General features: G+C 39.5%; 1 protein-coding gene across 2 annotated transcripts in view; it reads right to left on the bottom strand.

Annotated features, from left to right (window-relative positions):
• The window catches only part of pde8a (phosphodiesterase 8A), a 37,664-nt gene extending 18,012 nt beyond the window's left edge, over window positions 1-19,652 (bottom strand). For both annotated transcript variants that reach the window (XM_029498603.1, XM_029498604.1), the window contains exons 1-2: window positions 18,320-19,652; window positions 1,381-1,437 (exon numbers count right to left, since the gene is read on the bottom strand). In XM_029498603.1, the coding sequence (XP_029354463.1) occupies window positions 1,381-1,437; window positions 18,320-18,472 (210 nt within the window). In that variant the 5' untranslated portion in view covers window positions 18,473-19,652. The remainder of the gene's footprint in view (window positions 1-1,380; window positions 1,438-18,319) is intronic.
• Between the last annotated feature and the right edge of the window lie 5,400 nt (window positions 19,653-25,052).

Genomic DNA, 25,052 nt, shown 5'->3' with positions numbered 1-25,052 from the left:
GGTGATATAGCCGGAGATAAGGGCTTTTCAGATACCTTTGCTCAGGTTTGACAAATACCCTTGCACTCAATAACAACGCACCCTACTGCGACCCTCAAAACAGCAACAACAACAACAACAAAAAAAAAAAAACAAGTACACTCAAACAGAAATGTTTTATAGGCAGACACCAAAGAAAAAGACTAAACAGGCAGAGAAAGTAGCAGGGAGACAAAGACTTTGAAGGAGGTTGTGAGCATTTTGGCAAGGTGTGATTGCCCTGTCTAGAAAACCATAGAAAATCATTGTTGGGTTAAAAAAAAGAAAAGAAAAAAAAGAGAAGGCCCGGCCAGATCCTGTGAGCTACGAGAAAAGAGGAGGAGTAGGGAGGAGGAGGGCATGACAGGATCAGCTGTGAATGACAAAAACAGGAAGGGGATATCTCTCTACCTCGTTTTCCTACTGTGGTCACACTGGAGTGCATCAGACAATAAAGGCTCTGAGTCTCTGCACTTACACATGGCATTAAATTACAGGCTCTCTAATTTATTTTCTTTAATGCTCACCAACCTTTTATCTTTACTATTACTCTAACCTTTACTCTCATGAAATCTTATATTTTCCTTAAGTGAGCTATGTACAAAGGATGCAAGTAACCAGCTTCATTTCCCCGACGGAATAGCTTGCTGTGAAAATGCCCACAGTATTCTCTGAGCCAAAGGTCAAGTCTTTAAAAATCTCATCTGTCTGACCAACAGTGTTTGTTTAGCTTTATTGATGTATTTGACAAAGCATATCTTTACATTTGAAGTAAATCTCTCATATTCAACATAATTTTGGGGGTTCTCATTCGACAGCAGGAGCACACAGGAACAAGCACAGCACCAAACCGTATAATGAACCACTGAATGTCAGGGAATGTCCTGTCTGCTGTGACGAAACTGCTCCATGAATCCTCGCGCAGTTCTTCCATTATATGCACTGTTCATTATGGTATGCTCTCGGTCATAAATGTTTGACTCTGTTGCCGTGACAACCCAAAGCGGCATCGCACACAATACATCCATTAACAGTTTTTTTTTTTCCCCTCCTCCTTTGTTTTTTGAATGTTTGCATGAGGACTTTTGTTTCTTGCTCGGCGAGGTGTAGTATCTTTGAGAAATTCAAGATTAGTTCTGACTGCAAACAAAAGAAGGTGTCGCTTTGAAATACTAATTGTAGAAAAATGATAACAAATATTGACAGTCACATCAAGTTTAGCACAACGGCTCTGCTAAAAGCCCCTAAATGATATGGACATAAACACATCAGTGGGGCACTTCAGCTGTTCCACAGAAAGTCTAAATGCATTCAGGAACATAAGCATTAATCATTCAGATGTTTGGCATTGTTTTACGATACCTGAAGTGGGTCTTTAAATAACTTCATTGGTCCAAATTGCACCTCTGTTAATGTGGTCTGAAAGATAAGCATAATAAGGAAAAAGGATTAGAAAACAAAAAACATGTCTATTTCTATTTTAAACAAATGATCATTTCCACTGTTACACTGTACCACTTCTATGTGTGTAATAGAAGGCAATAGGATTGCATCATTTATGGCATAACCAGAACAGAAATCTCTCCCGGGTTAATGAAGGTTAATGTATAAAATATAAAACCATCAACACCAAATCACACGACACAAATCCATTAGATTGGATGTTTTACAGCAGGCGTCTGTGAGACTCCGAACAGAAGTACATTGTCACTAAGATGGCAAAAGTTTAAAATGTAGCATAGAAAATGAATAAACATCACAAGGTTGATGAATGTTATGTATGTGCTTGAGGTGTTGATGAGACTGACTGTGGTGGAATATACATTTTATCAAGTAATCACATTTTTGGGGAACTTCCGTATTTCTATTTACCACAACTTTATATCCTTAGTCTTCTAAAATTTTGAGGTAAACTGTCAAGTCAGCTACGGCCATTTGACAACAAGTTATTTTACTAACTTGCATTAATAATACAAAATGCAATCAAATAAATGTTTTCATATTGTTAGAAGCTATGGTGCAACACCATTGATATATAGGAAATTTTGCAAATTATCTACATGTATATAAAGTCATTACAATTAGCAGAAAAAAGTAGCAGCTGTAACAATACAAGGATTGACACATTAATGAATCCAGTATTTACAACCCAATAATGAGCTGGGGATTTGTCACTATCTTCTTGATTTTACTGACAAAAACTAGCAATTGCAAAAATAAGCAGCAGATAATAATGTAAATAATCAGAGCTAATGAATATTTTTATGAGTAGGGCCATGTTGGAGGAACTTTTACCAAGGCAAAATTGTGAATGCAGTATTTCTAGATTGTGGTATTGGTGGTTTTAAGTAAGTAAAGGATCTATATATCTCTCCCATCATTGAAAAAAACAAAAAACAAAAAAAAACTATTGTGATTTGATTGTCTACATTTCTAACCCAAACATATAGTGAGGGAAACAAATAAACAAAAAAACAGATTCAACACAGATGGAGAGGTTTTAAACTCATTACACTTTCCTTACATGAGCTTACTGTTTTCTGTCTGCAAATAATTTAGCTTCTTTCCTGCTAAATGCAACCCAGCTCAGGGATTAGTAACCATAGCAACCAAACCCCTTGCTGACCACCGCCATCCCTCTAGAATTCCTCCTCTCTGTAAACAATCTACACATGTGAGGAGGAATACAGAGAGGAATTTTAGAGTGTGCCGGGTAGCAGTTCTTGCTAAATTATAAGCCTTTAGAAAGCCCCATGAAACGACAAAGGGGAAAAAAAAGCTGATTAGCTAGGTTGGAGCCAAATTGACGTCATCCTGACACTAGGCTTGTTGAAAAACTCGCTCCAGCCTCTGATTTATGAATTCTGATCTGGGATTCAAACAACCCATTCATTTTTTCTGTGGAGGTGAAACAAACCTCTCTCTCATCTATTGAAAAAAAAAAGAAAAGAAAATTATGTTCCACTATCCGCTCTCATGCCTTGTGTTGGCAGACTAGCTGAGATTGGGGTCCTGACGTCGCCACAGCGCCTCCAGCTAGCTGAGGCCTAGCACGAGCAGTCCTCTGTCCCCATCCACAGAGACCTCACTAACTGACAATGACACAAGCAATGCAACTGCAGCTGATGTTGTGCAACTCCTGCACAACAGCGCAGGCTGCCACAGGCAGACACACACACACACACACACAGAACTGAAGCGGTCTTTCAGCCTCTTCAGGCAATGTACTCCTCTTGTACAGTGCACACATGCACACACTGCAATGAATCACTCAGCCAAGCATTTGCATCCTGCAAACATCATGCTGGCACTCAACCAGAGGCAAACAAAGCAAGGGAAGTGAGAGAGCATGAGGGCCGGTCAGGCGGCAGTATGGACATGGTGTGTATGCCTACGTAATCCACATCCCGCCTTCTTGCACTATGCTGCTGTGTTGTACCAGTCACACTGAGATCTCACTCACTCTCCGTGCACAGGGCCACTTGTTGACGACAACTTTGCTGAGCGGCAGGGCACGGTGCCGTTGCAGTTGTGCCTTGGATCAGACTTTTGTATAGAGGACTGAGTTGAATATAAAATGTGAAAAGTAAAAAGTAAAACGTGTTCCTTGGATTTTCTCACCACTGGAAAAATTAGACTGCATTAGTTTTAACTAGCTGTACATCATGAACTTCAAACTGTATTTTGAAACTTCTTTTTGTTTGGGAAAATTACAATTTCAACCATTTAAGCATAAAACAAAGAAAAAATAATCAAGAAAATGTGTGGGTCTTTAAACAACGCAACACAACAAAAATTGTGAACCTATCCTTTAAGACACTTGATTGTTTCTCAAAATGGAGTACTAAAGTAAAGTGTATGGAGTGCCTCTATTCAGAGTATCTAGAAATGCTTCCTTTCTCTTTCTTCCAAATTTTATAGATGTACATAAATCTGTGGAGACATGCTGCGATCAGTGACACACAGTTTGTAAATGCATGTAGCTGATAGTGGATACCTTTTTAATTTCATGTTAACACTCCAGAGAGACTGGTATTGATGGGAATTAGCAATATCATGGTCAGCATCTGATTTTCCTAGCATGGTCAACATCTGTGCTGACACCAACCTAATGCAGCCGACGAATCAATACATCCCTATATCTGATCACAACAAGCACGGTCTGGGGGCCCTCGGGTTCTGCTCGCCTGCTCGCCTGCTTTCAACATGCAATAAAATCAATCTCTTGCCATGAGGCGACAGTTTCCAGGCTGACAGCTTGAAAACAATCATGTGATATCGCACCTTGCTCAGACCAAGCTGACCAAATTAAAGCTGCCTGAGGGTCACAGTCATCTTGGGAGGCATTCAGCACAGTCCGTAGTGTCCTTGTACTTTCATTCAATACACTTAATATATTTACATAGCTGAGTTGCCTTTGACTCTGTATCCTGCTCCCAGTGTATCCGGCCCCAGAGATCTCCTCCTCCTCCTCCTCGCTCCTCCTCAGCCCACCAGCTTTTCTGTCTCACACTCATAAGACACACACACACACACACACACACACACACACAGGACTGCATGCACACTGGGAGAGTGGCGTTCCACTAAAGTGAAAAACAGGAAATTGGATGACATTGTTCAGTGTGCCGACGTCAGCAGTGAGAGATAGAAAGAGTAAACAGCTTCCTCCACCCCAGAGCTGGGACCAGGATGCAGGGAATCTTGGGATGCCTGTCCTGCTTGTGCTTCTTACGAAAAACGTGCATAACAGCCCCATTGGCTAGCAATCTATAGATCCCTCACTTTGACGCAACTCTGCAGCTCTCTCTCTTCCTCCTATTTTCTGATTCTACTTCTTCAGCTTCCCACCATCACCTTATCCATCATTCAAACTTCTCCACGTGGCCAAGTAGAATATTTTACGCAGAGCAAATAACGCTGCAGCAGCATTAGACAAGATCAGCATTTCTCTCTTAGAAGAAGTCAAAGTGTTGGTCTCACAACTTGCGGTGGGGTGTAATTTGTGCGTGTGCATGAGCATGTGTGTTCGAAAAGTGTGAATCAAATGCAGATGAATCAACGCTCTTTATTAGGTCTGATTAAGGGCAACAGCCCCAGCCACAGGTGTGGACACACACAATGTACCAGACAGACAGACAGACACACTAACTCTCACACACACTGAGCTCAGTGATGGGCTAAATGGCACAGAATGACACATGAGCCTCACCACACGCTGAGCAACCAAGATAGTAGGAGCCGGCTGCCCATGCTGTGCGTTACCTCAAAGAGAATAATTCACTTTCATGTGTGGCCACTTACATTTAGTCCATAGATCTGAGCCCTTGATAACAATAGTGTTTTAAACCCGAGGCCACTTCTAACCCTGACTCTGAAATCGATGCTCGGCCTGGCACATGCCACATCAAATTTAACTGCACTGTGTTCATCTCACTTTGAACGATCACATATTCACATGGATTATGATTCAAAACCAAAAATAGCACACAAGTACATGTATAAAACTGTATACTGTATTATATCGCAGTCCCATGAAAACATGCATTTCCATATTTGGTGATTCTAACCTTTTAAGATAAATCGAAATAAAATATATATTTTTTAAGGTTAGAAAATACTAAAAGTAAAAAAAAAAATAATAATAATAAAAATAGAGTTGATGGCAGAAGACAAACAATTACAAAAGTGTACAAGTTGAAGCAAATTTATCATAACAACAACCAACAAACTACCCAGTATTGAAACTGCAGAGCACAGCATACATGTCAAAGTTGAAATAGACAAGAAAGAAAATGTAACCTGGCCTAACTTAATGGGGAAAAAAGAAAGGAAAGGAAAGAAAAGTCAAGCAGACCTAAACAACTACACCAGCACTTTCATATAATAGTAAGTGGCAAATGAAAAATAGCATGTAATTAAAAATATTATGGAATAAAAAAGAGAAGTTTATGATAAAGATTAAATCACTGGAAAGGTTGGTACAGACTAACATAGAGAGGCTACTGAATAAAGCATTCAGCAGGCTTTCCCTTTGTGAAATCTCTATCAAAGTGTCCATTATCTTAAACAATAAACTATGTCATGAAAACAAACAATGTTGTCAGTGTATTGTGATATATTTTTGTTCACTACAAAGTATACAATGATTTTCAGCAGACCCGCACACTGTGTGGTGTGTTGACATTGATGAGATGGTGATATCTACCTCTGCAGTTTTATTTGTTGTTGTTGTTGATCTTAAGGCTCAACTAATCAGATGAACCATTATTTCATAAACTTTGGTTCCAGGCCCAGTGTGACGCAAATGATGAAATGGTGACAAAGTGATGATTATGTGCTAGAAATCAGAGCTGAATGTGTTAGTAAATGATCAATTCATTCATTTATTTATTTATTGGCAATTTCTCCGCAGGAATTTTTTCTGATTCCTATAAATTTTACAAAATAATCAAAATATCTTAGGTCAAATGAATTTCTAAAAATATTACTCTAGCTGCTGTAGAAATGCCATGCACACAAACACAAACAGACTTAGCTTAGACTCCAGAAATCAAGACACTGATGCAATTTCTCATGTTTCATTTCCTTCCATGTCTACCTTCACTTTCCTACATCCAGTTTTCTATTGCTCCTATTCACCTACGTGAAGTTGCTCTCCTTGTCACCTGAAGTTCCTTATGCACACAATTAATTTTACATTCATAATAAATGTCACGTATGCCTTTTTTCATGATACATCACACACACACACGCTCCTCAGTCTTTCTCTGAAACATTATCAGATAAGATTCTCTGAAGCTGTTTTGAAATCAGTCCACACCGTAATATGAAAATTTTAAATAAAAAAAATTGGAAATCTGACTTCTTTCTTATGTGTTAATGTAATTTCAATTCATCCATGTAGAAAAATAAGTTCAACTGTGTATTCTGGCTCTGTCAACATTTCTTATCCATGGTGACCAAGCCCACAGTCAGCCAGGCAGAAGACTTTAGTTGAGTCACTGGCATGACTGAGGGAAACTAGGCCACTGTGGATCGGTTTGTCCCAGAACATCTTTGCCTTCTTCATATGTCTCCTCTCTCACTCTCTTTCAGCATCTGGTGGAAATGCTACAGAGGAAAGACCAATTCTCTCTAATATCAACTGCATGTCCTGTAAATAACATGCTCTAAAACAAATACTATTTCTGTACTTTCAGTGTTTGAACTAGTTGTTTTTATAAGTTCTTTCAATATCTCCCTGCAGTTTCTCTTATTATTCAGTGCATGTCAGATTCAGGGTCATGAGAATAATCGTTCCAAAGCCATCACGTTTTAAGATGCAGGAAAGAACTTTATCAACTAACTCGACTGTGGAACATTCATATTTTATATTTCGGCTCCTCAAATAGTGAAACATCAGCACCAAAAAACACAAAATATCATATCATGTAATTATAGACACCTTTATATGTGGCACTTTAATCAAACAGAATTTAAGAAAAGCCTTAAATAAAAAATAAGGTTGATCATAGAAAAACCTGCTAATTAAACACTGAACAAATATTGAGACAGAATTGCTGCGGGCTGAGATTTTCCCACAAAGCAATAAGCTAAAGAACTGTTAAAAAAAACAAAATAGAAAAAGAAAACAAATAAAACAAACAAACAAACAAAAAAAAAAAACAGAAGTTTTTGTCCTTATCATCCAATGAGTCAAACTCTCAAAAGAAATATTGCAAAGTGAAATTTTCCCAGAGTTCAAGGTGACAAAATCAAATGTCCTGCAAAAATCCAAACATCTGGAGTTCATTGTTGCCACTAGGCTGAGGTAGCAAATGAGCCAAGTTAAGTGAGCACATTGAGTTTTCATCAACATCAGTTTCCAAATAGCAGGCGTTCAGGGGCCAACCCAGCATGACAAGATGACACATTTCATTATTTTGATTCTTTTCTTGCCAAAATCTAACTAGGACATCCCCACCAGGCCTAAACCAAAAGACAGAATAAAAATTTTCAGATTACTGCTGCACCCTACATAACTTCGTATCAGTTGACAAGACTGTTACATGCCATCGTGCAATCAGTCATGACATCCAATCTGACAACATTTCACATTCCTCTACATGGTCGAGATGTTGTTCCTTTTTCCAATTCACGACGGTTGTGTTATGATTCCCCATTTACCCCATCACTGACAAACTGAACAGTGCACCCTGGGAAAGTGACAATGGATTTGCGTAGGGTTATCTCAAGAAGCTAGCCAACTTAGTCTTCCTTTAATCATCTTAGCAACACTATCTTACCAGGTGCTGATGTATGTGCTGCTGCAAATTGATGTACAGTAAAGACAGTAATTGACGAAAAGAATAACTGCAGACTGACTCTTCAAAAAGCTCTGCAAGCCAGTTACCATATTTAGTTTGTGCGTACTGCAGTACCATGAACTGCCTTTCTATTTCACAATTTCTAATAAGTGTTGCATAAAAGTGCACAGATACACATTTATTGTCTTTTGTGCAACGCTTCCGAGAGAACGCCCTGACCTTTATTCTGTCTGCAGTGACATCTCTCCTACCTCAACAGATAGTGCGGAAACTCAAGCATGTGGGAATTCACATACACACACGGAGGGAACACACTGAGGAACTCACAGGAGATTGAACTTGTCCTGGAATTCAGTCCCAAACGCCCTTGAATGACATTCACGGTCTAAAAATACAGCGTTATCAGAAAAGGGATGGGTTACTTCATCTTTGGTGACCTGTCCCTGTTTCTCACTGCAAGCATCACTTCAGATATCACACAAAGACCATCAGACTCAAGAGAGAAAAAAATCTGTGTAGTGTTTAGTGCATTGTACTGCATGTATGTGTGTGACGTCAGAGTATACGATGCGTTCCCTCAGCTCATGACGGTGCCAAGGCTGGCCTGCATACCCTGTGTCCATAGTGGCGGAGTGTGTATCTGATCTGTGCATCACTGTGCCAGTGACAGTAACTGAGGCCTGACAGCGGAGATGTTTCTGCCAAGAGGCCAAGTGATGAGGGTTTGCTTTGCATTCTGGCCTACAGGGATATTAGATGTACAAGGAGCTGGAGCTGAAGAAAGATGCACTCATTAAAAAGGGCAGAGGAATACATTATGCTGTTCAATATGAACACATGCTATCTGCTAAACCCTGTTGATCAAACTGATGCTGTGTTTTCTTAGATTTCTATTCAAAAAGACAGATGAGGTTTTAATGAGAACATATTTTCACATGCCCTCAACTTTTGTGGCTGTATTGATCTAAAAATGGCTATTACTTTTCCCAGTCCCGTCTCCATCTTTTTAAATTGGCTTTAATCACACTGACAGTGGCATGTAGCCAAACTGTGATCTCACCATGACCCAGAACTCTTTCATTATCTAGTTTTCAAGATCCAATAGCAATATGAGCAAAAGTCAACGTCCAAATCTCAGCCTGTGGCCCTGTGGGCCTGGTTAGAAAAGGCAGCATCTAAATACACAGCAGAGTGTTCAAGTTGGTAGACATTCTAATTAAAGCAGCAAATACAGATATTTTACGCTAAAAGAACAGTGAATCCTACATTTCCCATCATGCAGTGGCTATCCACTGCCTCCTGAATGTCTGCCTGTAAAACCTTATGTAACTCTGTCCAGAATTATAGACAAATACATGCTGTTTTCATGGACTGTGCAGTACACCTCATGAAGAGTAAATTGAACTTGGCGTATAAAAACCCCAGTGTCGGCGCTCTAAAACAAGGATGCAGATGACGTCCTCTTCATTTAGCACTACAGGGTGTAAATTAATTAAAGGCAGAAGACAGATCCACAAGAAGCTGAGCACTTTCTCCAGTGTTCACCTTCAAGGTATTTCTGTCTTTATCCAGATTACCCTGAAATCCCCATAAGACCTGGACAATCCTAAGCCATCCAGGGCTGTGGGGCAGCCCCTCTCTAAAGCCTCCTGCTCTTCCTCTGTTCACAGCAGCTTTCATCAGTGCAGTGCGCCTGTTGTAGTGGACTGCCCTGCTCTCTCTTTAACACACCTCTCTTTCACACCTGTTCCTCTTTAATAACACTTTCATTTTATATTATATAATCAAGAATATCAAGCTGGAACTTTCCTACTCATGTCTTCATATTTTTCATCATTCACTGCCCTGCATTCGTCAGGACTGTAAATGTTGTATGTAAACCATCTGAAGCGTTTACTTCCCATTATTCTCATTTACGCTGTAAACAGCTCAAGTAGTGTTCACACTCTCCTTTTTCTTTTAGCCCATTCCTGGTGAGGTCAAAGGCCAAAGCAAAAGGACAAACTAAAGGAGCTTGGGAACTCTAACAAAGACGCTGCCCGGTCCAGTGACCACTGTCTGGCCTAGTGTAATCTTTCAAGGAACCTTTCCACCGCAGCCAAGCCTCCCTACTCCTTCTTATATCAGCCAATTACATGACAACAAGACACACAGAGTACAAACAACAAGCTAGAGAAGAAGTCTGTCTGCTGTGAAGAACAGATAATTAGTCTACAGTCACTTTGGCGAGCAATACACAACCAAACAACCTTCATTACCTCACCAACCCAGTGGCATAAAGAGAGGATTTGAATTAGCAATACACCCACCGCAGCCACACCACCCCTGCTATATCTGCAACGCAGCTCCACTTCTGTGAAACAGCTTGGATGTTTTTGAAAAGATCAGTAGTATCTCTCCTGGGGCCTTCAGATGTCTGCAAGAGCATTAGATAATCACGGGGCTGCCCCTCCTCTTCACCTGCTAAAACAGGAGCACTGATGTCACTGTTGCGTGAGGGATAAGTGAGTGACACAAGCTGTAGCACTGAGCTGGTGCTTGGCACACAAAATATACTCTATTTTAACTCATGCAGATACGACCATGCACTGACACACACATATAAACACAGACTAAGTAATGGGGATTTGATGACTAAACATGAAGCCCATATCTATTAATTTATTCATTTCATTTATTTCTTTCTTCCACCCTTACTAACTTATTAAAATAGAGTGTTATTGGTATGAAATAAAAAAAATAACTCAAGCTAACACTATGCATGCAAAAACAGTTTGGAATGGCAGCAATCTGTTTAAGTGAGTCGTACAAATAGGGTCTCAAGCCATTATTGATTAAATTCTGAATTTAAGAACACACAATAAAAATTTCTGCTGAATGTAGGAAAATGGGAGCTAATATTAAACTATGCTAGTTGTGTGGAAACATTGGCAAGGGCTAACACTTAAACAAAAAAACTGTGAACTTTTCATACAGCTCCCAACAGGTATATTGATGTGCACTGCAACAGGGGAAAAATTTAACCAAGCAGATGAAAGAGGCGTTATCCACAAACCGAGACACAAGAATGTTTAAACTAATGATTCACACACTTAGAAAGTGCGAAGACTGTAGAGTCAGTTGTTTCTCATGGGAATGCAAATTTGTGGGTATGTATTCACATTAGTTCTGCTGAAAAATTTCCTGTTCTCCTCAGGCTCCCAACATGCTAGGCTATCAGTCTGCCTCTCTGCGAATCTGATCACATTCATCGTCTGAATGCTCTAATGTGCTTGGTAGCAGCAGGATAAATGGGACTGGCTCAAATATAATTAATGTCAATCATTTAAATGAATGTGATGAAACATTGGGATACATGTTTTCAGACATTTTCAACCCAGCAGTGCGAACTTTGAGTCAGCTTCGAGCCAAGGCCTATAATTTGGCTGTGGATCATAAAAAAATGTGACAATAAAGCCTCAAAACTCAAAATGATTTTGATCGACTCACCGAAAGAAGCAAAACGTGTTTATATTTTTCATTTGTTAAGACAAACCACACTACATTTGATTGATTAATCTTGCTCTATGGCTCTTGGAAAGCCCAGATGTTATAGGCCAATAGATACATGTATATGGTACATTTAGACTTCTCATCCTAAGTGATGCAGATAGATTAAAAAACAGGAAGTAAGACTAAGATACATTTGCATGTCATGGACAAATGGTTTAGAGAGTTACAAGTTGCCATATGCATATGATGACACCTGATCTTTGCAGGAGCAAAAGTCACAGCAGTCACGGCTCAAAAAGCTGATGTAGAAGACTAAATGACGACTTTTCACTTGTTATTCTTGAGCAAAAAGGTCAGAATATGTGTTGAGCTTTGCACTGAATTGTTGTACTGACCCCAAAGTATATCTTTACAACCACACACCTTACTCTACAAAAACTGCTAAATGTACACCATCTGCTCTGCTCTGTAAAAACTGTAAGCGATATAGCAACCGAGGGTACAGTATATCCTCAGAGCAAAAGGCAGGACTCACTCCAGAGAGTTTTGTGTCATAGCTGTGTCTACTAAAACAGGGAAGGAGACAAGCTTAATGCTGTGTTCATTAGGTGAATGAATTTCTTGCGTGTTTACTATGGCCAATAAGCTGCAGGCTTGTTCCCTTAAATCCAGTGAGGCTCTTGTCTTCTCAGTACGTCTTCAGTGAAGAATGGCAGTAAAATGAAGTCAAAGCCTCGGGAGAACTTTGAATATAAAATGCTTCTAGATCAACTGCCACATTTTACTTCGGACTATCCATCAGGTTTATATTTTAATACTAAAAATCAAATCAAACCATTTTTTTTGGCACTTTGTAAACTGGCCCCATCAAGAGTCTTACTGCACATACTACACTGTTCAGCGTGACGGAACACGAAAATGGCCAAAGTACTGAGGTCACCACATGCTGTTAACATGGCTGTTAGCATTGTTAATGGTGTATTGTGCATGGCTACAGCAGTCCACAGTGGACACATAAAGTCCCCTTTCAGGGGAGATTTTAAAAACACGCCTAAGAACACTGACACTGTGACACTATGAGGGAGAATTTACTTTCAGATGAACTCTTCCTTTGGAGGAAAAATGCTGGTAAATTCTGTATATGGTGTATAGATGAGGGACATATATATATGTCCCTCATCTGAAATTCTATGGGATTGGCATTACATGAGCAACCAAATTCAAAATATTTAATGGCTTTGTGTTCTTCTATTCAGAATCTACATTTTTTTTTCTTTTTACAAATGTAACAAAGCAACAGTTGGCAATAAAGAAAATTCACAAGAACGGCTATTCAAGGGTAGCAGGCCTTTGATACAAAACACCTCTCTGCCCACTCTACCTCATGCTGTCCCTAAAAGTTTGGAGCAGGAAGCCTCATTTGAAACACATATATGTACTATGTGACACCACCACCCTCGCAGACGCTCCTAGTTTAGAAAATGCAGAAAATAGGAGAGACAATCGTGGAGGAGCTTAAAAGGCTACCGGTGGACCTGATCCCACTCACACTCACATTCCTGTGAGCTTCTGAAACAGAATGTTGAACGCTGTTACTACAAAGTAAACACTTTTAGTGCCTTGTTTTGGAAGAATATCATTTCTATAGTCTCATGAAACTATCACATGCTGAACTTATGAGAGTTGTTTTTTTTTTTACCTGGAGGGGGAGCAGAACAAGCTTGAAATTATTTATTGAGACTATTTGAAAAACAAGTGGAGCTTCTGTTTTTTAAGTACAAAGCTCCCAACTGATGCCTTATAAGTGAGCAAGCTGTCAGAGACAAAGAGACCCACTATATCTATGCTCAAGGTGACAAAGAGAGGGAGAAAATCCTTGTTTGATTTCTAGACAGTATCGACACTCAAGCTGTCATCAGTGCATGACTTTTGTTTCATTACATCAAGTATTGGGGCTGCTCAATGCTCAAGAACAAAGTGGCTGCTGGGAAAAAAAGTGCACTTGATCGTGACCACTAGGATGCCTTCTGCTATATGCAGTTATCTTGCAGGATGGCAAGCTCTGGAGCTGCCAATATATCTGGTCCATGGGTGATACATGGGCCCCATGCCACTTCCTCTCTAGTCCTCCAGCTCATATCCCAGCGCAGATAAATGACATGGCAGAAAAAATTACCCCCTTACTGCCCCTGCAGACACTCCAGACAGGAAGGGACACCCAGGGCTGCACCTCAACTGGTATTTCGTTTAAATGAAACATAATTAACAGAAAAACACAAATTCAAAGTCTGTACTCAAGTAGTCTACAAATTAAAAAGCAAAACTAACATTAATTTATTCGCTTGAAAGGAATAGTTCTTTTACAGCGTGTTTATTCACTCTCCTGACTCACTCTTGAGCAAAGTTTAATTAGAGGATTTATATCTCCATTTCCTTTAAATATGGAGCTGTACAGTTAACAGCAATCTTAGCTTAGCATAAACACTGGAAACAGGAAGAGACAGCTAGCATGGCCCTGTTCAAAGATAACAAAAGCCACCTTCCAGCAACTTCAAACTTTCTTATACTATTATTTGTATTGACTTCATCTGCACAACAACTGTGTGTAAGAGAAGTTTTAAAATGATGATCCTAACCCTATCACAAAAAAAAAAAAAAAAAAAAAAATCATCCCTTTGAGCACTATCAGTTTGTACACAAATCAAACAAACAAGATAAAATTTTTCAGTAAGTGAGCAGTAGAGGTAGTGACATGAGAAGTTGATTACTTTTAGACAGCCGGCCTTTTCCCTAAATTTCCATTTATTAATGCTAGGCTACGCTAAGCATCTACAGACTCGAGTTACATATTTACTACATCAATTCTCTCATATGAGACTCTGCTTGAAAAAAAACAAACAAACAAACAAACAAACAAACAGACAAGCCCAAAACGAAAATAAACATCAAACCATTCCATTACTACACATGTGGCGTGTGAAAGGATGTTTTTGTCCACAGTGCATTACAGCACTAAAATACTGCCTAAGTAGGAAAAAGAAACGACTAACTGTGGCAGTATGCCAAGGTTTAGTGCCATAAAAGACCATTACAGATATGACATCCTTGATACACAGATAAGCATACCCCATTGCTTGGGCCAAACGGCAGCTGTGAGGACAAAGACAACAGCAGGGACATTGAAGTCAACTGAATGTTAACATTTCTGCGGGTGCACAGACAGAGACTGCTCCTCACGCAGATTAAGTCATGGACACGGCTGTGACAGTAAAATAAAATGGTGGCCAGCTGTACTGGGTATGTAAAAATATTGCATTTGGATGGGAGTAATATCTAAGAAGCAAAGTTTTCATGAAGCATGAGAAACAGAGCGGGATGAGCACAGAAGAATTGACAGCCAAATGAAAGAAAGTGAAAGAGAGAAAGAAAAAAAAAAAAATACCAGTCCTGCTTCACTCTGCCAGCAGAAAAAGCACAGTGGATTAATTCATCACCATGCTAAACCTTTGCTCTCCCCTGGAATAAATTACCCAATGACTCTCAACTTAGACTAAAAACACACACACGCACACACACACAATAGTGACCAAGAAAAAAAATAAGTGGGAGAGAAAACTGACAAATGGATAGAAGCTGCCCAGGTCAGTGGTGTATCATATCTTACTACACTCTCTTTTAAAGCATCTAAGATGAATCCCATGAGTGGTGTGGTTAAGAGGACTCTTAAATTATGTGCTCCAAGTTACAAAAAAAAAAAAAACAAAAAACAAAACAGTTAAGTGTTTCCCAACTGAGGCTTTATATTAGAAAAGCAACCTTTTTTCTGGTGATTGGAGGGAATACTGGGGAAAGTCAGCAGTACGGCTGAGTGCAGGTTTTATATTTGTCCTATCTCTTCCATTTGTCCTTGAAATTCTTCAGCACTTAAGTTAATACATACAGATGCTGGAATCAGGTGCCAACCAGCATGGTATGACTCTCCAGTTTCTTATAAGCTTAGCACCTTTTATTGCACTTCTTCATTTATACCAAGAGGTAATACCAAGACAGAGGGGCAGGGGGGCTTGGTTTCCTTGAGTGGGGGCAATCAGATTGGAAAACTCAAGGCCAGATAAATGGTGTTGTGCTTGGCTGGTCTTTCTCTGTCTTTTTAGCCAAACAAACACACGTGCACGCACATACACACACACACACACACACACACACACACACACACACACACACATACAAATCCACACAAAAAAAATGCCCGCTATCACAGGAATTTGTACTTGAGTTTTATCATCGCCAGAGCAGCCGAGCTGGTAATGTACCCTTGACAAAGACTCGCATCACATTCAGAAACTTCTATTGAATCTTTCTCACACTGTAGGACTGCACACACTCACTCCCTGTCACACTTTCTGTCCAAGTGTAAAAAAAAGAAAAGAAAGAACAAAGAAAAAAAATGTTAAAAAGTAGACAAAGAATTTCAACATTTTGTAATATTAAACTTCATTTTGCTGCCACTACTAGCAGCTATGTGTCCACGTGGATTATTATTATTTTTATCCTTTAGAAGGGGAATCTGCATTCTCCCTTACAATCACAATAACACAAACACAGGCACAAGAACACACACAAAAAATATAAAAATAGGGCAGACTATAATTAAAGTGCACTAGGACTAAAGCTTATGATTACTTAGATTATTAGTTAAAATTAATAATTAACTATTTCAGTTTCAGAGGCTCAGTGGGTCGGCACTTGGCTTATGAACCGGTTCACATCCCAACCCGGACAATGAAAAGCAGAGTGTGGACTGGTGGATGGAGAGGTGCCAGTACGCCTCCGGGGCACTGCCGAAGTGCCCTTGAGCAAGGCACCGTCCCCCAAAAAACTGCTCCAGGTGCGCTGAGCAAAGGCTGTGACTTCACTCTGAAGCCTCTTCGCATCTTTGCATAATATGAGGCCCTGTGTGTATGGTTGTCTGGGGGCCTGTAGATATATACATATCTCAGAGTGTAAATGTAATTTCGTTGTCTGTGCATTGACTTTCAGTGCATGTACAATGACAATAAAAGATTCTCCTTCTGATTCTTCTTCTTCTATCATTTCGGGTCTGTTCTCTAGCGACACCTACAGGGATCTGGTACAGCCCTGACTCCAATAACAAACATCAATGAAAGCATGAAATGAAATGAAATAATTAGAGCTCAGGACAGTGTCTTGCAAAGATGTAATTCTAGAGCAATAAGCGACAAGTACCACTGACCCTCAAATGCGTCACAGCAAGCTGATGTACACCATCTTTGAAGAGAGCAAATATACGTCATTTTCTTTTTACAGGGTCAGCAAACTTGAACATAGCCACTCAAAGTGGGATGAAAGAGAGGATGTTAAAGATGACACTTTACAGAGAGGGAATTAACCATTTCCACCTGAAATAGGTATACCATTAGTCTAATTCAGCCAGGGGAGTAATTCAATCAATGGCACAGTGGGCGTCTTGACATGGGGGCATCTGTCAAACTGACTTCTCACTGCATCCTGTGGTGACATTTGGCCACAAAATCCAACTTGACAGAGGCCCTGAAATAGCCTGCAGTCTGTCACACAAACACAAAAACACACTCATGCAGAACTAAATTCACAAGACACTTTGTAAAACATATGCTTTGCATTTGACTGAAGATGCAAAGACGAAGGTTAGAGAACGAGTTACGCCTTGTTATTCCTCATTTGGAGAAAGAATAACTGCTTTCAACTCAATATTGCTGAAGTTTTCTACAAATAAGGCTGAGGCCACACATGAAAGCCGGGACCTTCACTTCACCATTTGCAGCAAAAAAAAAAAAAAAAAATTGCTTCCAGACACACATCTGTATTGTCTGTAACCTATTACACAATATACAAAATGCCAGATAATAACAAAAATCATCATCATCTTGATTAGAAACACCAATTTAGTCTCTGCATACAAAGCAGGCGTAGCACATTTCGTTATTTCTGTATAAAGTGAATGAAAATGGCAACAAATGTTTTTCTCCATTGTGACTCTTGCTTAGAAAAAAAAGAAACTACAGAAAGAACAATACGTCAGGTTAGTGCAGAGGCCTGTGACCCCACAACCTTCCACTATCATGGCCTAGTTTTGTTCTGAATTGAAAGGAGCAGCAAAGCGATCATTGAGCATAGAGTTTTGAAGGGTGCTAAAATGAAAGCAACACAATGCAATAAAAGTAAAGCAAAAAACAATGCACAGCTTGTACCTGTTGCACTCAGTATTCAGATTTACTGTGACTTTAGCTAATGCCTCCAGTCTTGTTTATCTACTCTTAGTATTTCTATTAAATATGATATGAACTTATGAACTTTGAAGTTATCAGAGGAACGGCATTGTTTCTCATGCTCTTTATCTTCACTCACACACACATTTAAAGACACACCTCACTCACACACACACACACAACACTTTGTTCTTGTGTCTGCAAATGTAATGAATATCCAGTTTCCCTCACCTTGCAGCTCGGGGGCTTTAGGGGTAGTCCCGAGGCAGGATTTCCTTGATGCTGAGTGGTATTAGTCTGCTGGGGTGAGTGGGAATCCTCGGACTCTTTTCCACTGTGGTAGACCACCCTATCAGAGATATGAATACTTGAAGCACAGCCCATGCTTCAACCCACTTCAGCCTTTTTCTTTTTTCGCAAGTGCTTTTACTTTGAGGCTACCCGAGTGTCATTCGTCCTTTTTTCTCTCTCTCTTTTTGTTTTTGAAGGTCAACTCCTCCTCCTAGGGTTTCATCTTGTAAAATAAATACATATACATGTATCATCTAGGCCACAGCAAAGCCGGTTCTCCAATGACTCCACTAACACAAGGGATGAATAATATATCTTTCTATCCCCCACCCGCCAACCCCCCGGACCAGGAAGCTGATTTCCTCCCTGTGTTTTTCAAATGAAGTTAATTGGAGGTCTTTAATCAAAGCAGCTGTCTTATCCAGGAAAACTTGAATTCCGTTATTCTTCAGCTGGGTTGCTCAGATCCCCATGGACGGGTTTTTTTTTTAATCCCTCACTCCGGCTCCTCTTCTCGCCTTCTTCGTACCACATCACCATTTTCTCAATTTCCCCTCAACTTCACTGCTATCAAGTAGGCCCCATAAAAAAAAAAAAAAAACAAAAAACAAACAAAAAAAAAAACAAACAAACACTCACACACGCACACACCATGCAGTCCCCATTGCCGGCTTCATGCAACAGTTTTATCCATTTTTTGTGTCCAAGATTTCATGTGTAGTCGTCCTCCCCCACCCCAGAGCCATCAAAAATATGATGCTTCTTTTTTCTCTCTCTCTCTCTCTCCTCTCTTTAACAATCTGGTTGCCCACTTCAGCTCAACACACGGGCCACAAACCGGGTTCTCACGACACTTTGCTCCAGTCCTGAGCGGTTCATCATCAACAGGGTGAAATATTCTCACTGCAGAGTGTTATTGTGGCCGCTCGCTCCGATGTCAGACAGCCTCCGTTAAACATAATGCCATGTAGTCGGACGGAACCCTCCATTTATCAGCATGAATTCACCAATTTAGGAAGCGGAGAGCTTGAGGGGGAGGGAAGGAGGGGTTTCAGTGGATGGCATGCAATCTCCATTCAGACATCCGCTGCCGAGTTGAGGATGATCCGCCTGATATAAGAGCTCCAAACCCGGGTGCAATTGGCTACAGTGTTACCAGGCTCCTCCACGGTCCTCTCTCAGTCCCGAGCAAAAAATAATAATAATAAATAAATAAAAGGATGTATAGGCTGTCAGACTGGAATATGTGGAGGTACCACCTCTGGAGAATGCAATCGCTTGAGAGACACACAGAGAAAAAAAAAATCTAAATTAAAAAAAAAAAAAAAAACGACCAAAAAAAAAAAAAAAGAAAAGAAAAACAAGACCGCTCCGCGTCCGCAAGTTTCGGACGGGCAGGATTGTTGGAGCTCGGACGAGGGCGGAGGAGGTGAAGCTGGATCTACATAATGCAGATTTATTTTATTTTTTTTTTCTGTTTGCCTTTTCTCTGCCTTTTCTGGCGTTTGCCCCTTCCAATTCTTCAGCACTGCTTGACAGCGGCACATCCAATAAAAGCACCCGCAAGGATTGACCTACAGCCTTTACTGACGTTAATGCAAATGAACTGCGCGCAGCTAATGGGCGTCGCGCTCGGTGCCGCTGGGTGGTCCTCCGCTTTCTGTGGGAACTTTGAAAGAAGGAAAAGCTGCTCGCACAGGCTCCACCGAGCAATTTCTGCAGGAAGCACATGCAAACCGCGTAAAAGCCGCCTCTGGTGAGTTTTTTCACGGCCCCATCAACTGTAAAACTGTATTCAGTTACTCTGGGGGGGGGGGGGGGGGCGTGAAACGTGTTTCATCATCAGCTGAAAATGTTTTTGTTAACGTGTCAGTGATGTGCAAGTAGGCCTGACTTCAATCAAATGAAATGTTAGTATGTAATAAAAAAAAAAGATAAATATACACAAGGAATCTGAAAAAAATGTGTACATAAGAAATTCAATTTCTAAAAAGTATTATAATATATTATTTTTTATAATTCAATCCATGATTAAATTAGTGTAGGAAATCGAATCATTTTGTACAGCATATGAGAAAATAAAAAATAGGAATGAAAATGTCCAATGAGCCTACAAAATTCTCCCAAAGTCAACAACCTTCTCCAATAATACATTATTAAAGGTCCTTTCAGGAAATGTTAATCCTAAAAACTATGCTACGATTTGCCATGATAAATATTGTGCTTAACACGGTTTCCCCACCTAACAAGTGAAAAAACAGGTACTTTAAGGACATTTGTTTTACTTCTTCATTGAAAAGTGTGGATCTGGCCTTGCAGATCACCCACCCCTGCAAAGTGAAACAGCAGTGAATGGATGTAATTAGAGGAGCAAACAATAGAGACACTCATTCACATGACAGGTTTGATGAGCTCCACGTCAATATCTTCCACCAGAAGACATATCAGGACTGTAAACTTTGGGAATTGGTTACGCTGTTAGTTTAAATCTGGCGTGAGCTGGGTGACAATGCACAGCCATGATACTGACTGATTATTTAACTTGTGACAGGTCATACTGACAAAGTATGACCTGTCACAGAGTATTTGATAGCGTTGAATGTGAACAGCAGCTGTTTGATATTTTTCCATGGAGAATAATATAAGTGTTAGGCCACAGCGGTCTGCGATCTTTTGGTTGCACTTGAACCTTTTCATATCTGTCAAGCATGTTTTTGCTTTGTTTGTGTTGTTTTTTTTTTAATGCGTGTTTGCTTTCATGAATGTCACATGCTACCACAGAGGTCATGTTTACCCACAGCTTCTTAGTTGGGTAAGCCATTGTTACTTTATTTCAGCTTATTTGTTAAACTCCCAATACTAAGATATTGAAACAGCAATGCAAAACATCTTCAGTATGCAGTCTATTGTGACAAAAGAATTATACTTTATAAAACTATTAAATAAGATTGTGTGAAACAGTCGTTAAATCAAGCCTGCTAAGGGCAGTCATTTATAGGTTTCCTGTATTGGCTTGTATTGTACTGTAAAGTGTTCAAAATATTACAATGTACGTGACATGACAGTGTAATCCAGTGCAATGAACAACTGTCTGGAATGACGTGACTTACAGTGCAGTGTGTCATGTGCTTTGTCAGCTGTGTGTGTTGTACTCGCACCTTTTCACCTTTTCACTTTTTCACTTTTTGTTTGCCACAAACCTGAATGGATCAGTACGAGTTAGGTGCACCTAGGTTAAATGTTGGTGTGGACATCTGTCTGTTCAATCCATATTTTGGCTCGCTTTGAGTATCAGTTGTTGAATTAGTTTTTCATCATATGATCATGTGAGAATATAAATATCTAACTTTACATCCCATGACCTCTTCTGCAAACACTAAGTTTCTCTGTGGACTAATGAACAATTTGCAACTCTTGCAAAGTGAAGCAAAGCAATCATAGTGAATAGAATAGAAAAAATCTCTATGAAATTGTTTCCTCTGTTCCCCAACAATAAGTTGGAAATTACCACGAAGCATCCTATTTTTATAACTGTAGCAAATGTTCACCCATTCATTTGCTATTTCACATGACATTTGAGGGGATTCACAACAACTCCAGATGACGAGACTTCCTGTTTTAAAAGTCACTTTTCAAATCCCTTCTTACTTAAATATCAGGCATTGTCTCTACTCACATTTGTTCATAGTTTCTCAAGTTAACTAAATCATTTGCTGCCACAACTATCTATTCCTTTGTCCACAATCAGCACCTCTGTGGTTCTACAAAGTGCAGTGGACCACAGACATGTTGACATTAAGCTTTTGGCAAGTGCAGATTGTTGGCAACTTTTTTTTCCAGCCCAAATTGATAGCAGAGGCAAACCTTTTTTTATTGTCATCCCTTTTAATGTGGTTATTTTGATGAGTTAGAAAGTGTTCAACATCTGTGCTGTTTCCAAAGTAGTGCACTTTTCAGACAACATGTGGTCCAATGCCAGTCTGGTGCAATCTGAGATCAGCCAATGATGCAGGCTCAGCTGATTTACCATACAATCCATTAAGCTCGGCACGCACAGGCGGCATCTTTATTCCCTATAATGCAACCAGCTGCATCTTTGCATGAGACCCTTGATTTCAGGTAATCCATTCATCTTTTAAATGTAATGCCCCATGTTTGTCATGCAGATAAGGGGTTGAAGATAGGTGAATGACTGAATTAATATTTGCTATGCAGGGTCACAAATCTGTTGACATCACAACGGAGGATTTTGTAGAATTAACAGGAGCATCACAGGCTGCCTGTGACAACTGACCTTTAATCTGTAAAACTGGATGAGTTCTCCTCAAATATGTGAGAAAAAGTGTGTGAGGTGTGTGTGTGTGTGTGTGTGTGTGTTACCTTTTTGCAAACAATAAGCTTCAATGGGCATAAAGTTGCACAGAGATGCAGGGCTGGCTGAATATTCCAAATATCAGCAGTCTCAACAGATCACAGGCCATTCACCACTGATATGATTAATAATTGCTTTTATTGAGTTTTAAGCAAAAGGGGGTGGTGAGGTTGTTTTAGTCAGAGTGTGGCAAAAGAAACAAACCATCTTCACAACTTGTACTTCACAACCGCAGCCTCAAATGGTTTATTGCTTTTATAAAACGAGTACACAGAAGTTTAATACGAACAATGTGAGTGTTTAGTAAATCTATGTTATAGATTTGACAGATGATGGCACATAAATGAGGCCACTGACAGATCACGCTCAGTTCCTTATAAGTTTTCAATAACACTGGCTGCATTTTGCATGAGGCGCTGTCATGTTTACTGTCGCCTTATTTGCGTTTCTGTCATTTGTGTGTTTGCTATCAGTTATCATTATAGCGCTTTTGGCTGCAGCATTCTTTGCTTGTTCCATTGCAGAGAAGTAAATCTCCGATATGTTTACGTTTGGTTTATTGCCAAACAACACATCTTATCTACAGTGTGCAGTAACTTTTGATATGAATTTTTGAACAGTCCCATGTTACTTAACTAATACAGCTTCTCTTATACTAATTTTAACCATACTTAAGGTGAATATGTAACATCTGTGTTCGTATGTCCTCATGTTCTGTAATTTGTACAGTGGATAGTTTGTTTTGACCCAACTAACTCTACACAAGTGAGAACAGGGACCTTTATTCTAGTCCAGTAGGTATAGTTTTGCCTTATCAGAGATAATGCTGAATTAATCCCTGAGTCCAACATCAGATATCCCACTTGTATTCCCTCTCAAACGTAGCTGATCGTTGCTGGCAATAGTGTGAAAGAAGAGCCTGTGGCTTCAGCTTTAAATTGGAATGTGTTTACATTTATGATAAAAATGCCTTGGTTAAGTTTAAGATTATGCTTTGGGTTGAACAGGCGATTTGATAACTTTTAGCAACTGATGATCCCTTGCAAAAGGGTTTTGAAGGTAAATGTCCCGCACGTGCTATAGCTAATCATCATGATGCTGTGCTGGTTTTTGAAGCTGATTTATGTAAATATAGAGTCAACATCTGACAAATTCCTGAACACTGTTTGTGCAGTGTACACTACAGACTGAGAGTGTTTTATGCAAAAATCTCCACTAGAGGGTACCAAAGGAGGAAAGTTTTTTTTTTTTTTTTTTCTAGTTCCACATACTTATTTTTTGTTTTTGACAGATTATTATGTGTTCATTTAATCTATTTCCTCATAAGGCACCATAAATTACTACATTATTAAAACAAATATTTTAACGGTTTACATGTATGTTGGATGGCTCATTTTCAAATCCGAGGAGGTATAAAATTTTAGGAGACCGCCTGGGACTTGATTTGTAACTTGTTGTTCTTGAGTGTCAGTCACTATGAGGCGGTCGAAGAAATTATTGGGTAAAAACTGTAATTGATTTTTTAAAGTAGCAGATAGTAATAGAAGGGTCAGATGTCTTTTTTTGTTAAGGTAGCAAATTATTAAAATCACTGTTTCTTTTTAGCACAGTAAATATATTGACACAGTTTGCAAATTTAGACCTCCACTTTCAGATATAAAGGCCAGATAATGAAGTAGACAATGGTCTAAACCAGGCAATGTTATCATAGACAGGTACTCCTGTTCACGTCTCTTCTGTTGACCAACTGAGTTTTAAACAGTTCGGTGGCTGTGTCTCGCAGAATGTCCAGACACAACACAGAAAGCCTAAACTGTTTTTCTTACTGTATCTTTGTTCAACACACAGTTCCTGGCCATGATCCACTATAAATAAAACTCTCATTCAGGTTACAACAGACAAGTTGGAGAACACGTTGTCCAAAACATTTAAACAAAAATTGGAAGACTTATGAAAATGGATTAGCTCCAGGTCAGTGAGTGAATGTTGCATTCCTTGGTCCTGAATCCAAAACGTTTTAACAAACTATGGCATATTAAAGATTAATCAAACATCCTGCAATTTAAACAACAACAACAACAAAAAACACACATACACTATGTCCCAGAGAAACGAAAAATTATTTCTTGGTATTTCGGTGACAAATAGGAAAAATCCAATTACACAAAGAACTAATAAGAACAAATACGCTCTTTTTAAAATGTTGTTTTGCCTGCCTTAGTAAAATTATGTTCACCCTGTGAGTAAAAACTAAGAGCTTAAACATCATGTAATGAATTTTGTATAAGACACTTACAGACA

Source organism: Echeneis naucrates, chromosome 3 (assembly GCF_900963305.1).
Source record: "Echeneis naucrates chromosome 3, fEcheNa1.1, whole genome shotgun sequence".
Classification (NCBI taxonomy): Eukaryota; Metazoa; Chordata; class Actinopteri; order Carangiformes; family Echeneidae; genus Echeneis; species Echeneis naucrates.
This window is presented reverse-complemented; position numbering and strand designations above follow the sequence as displayed.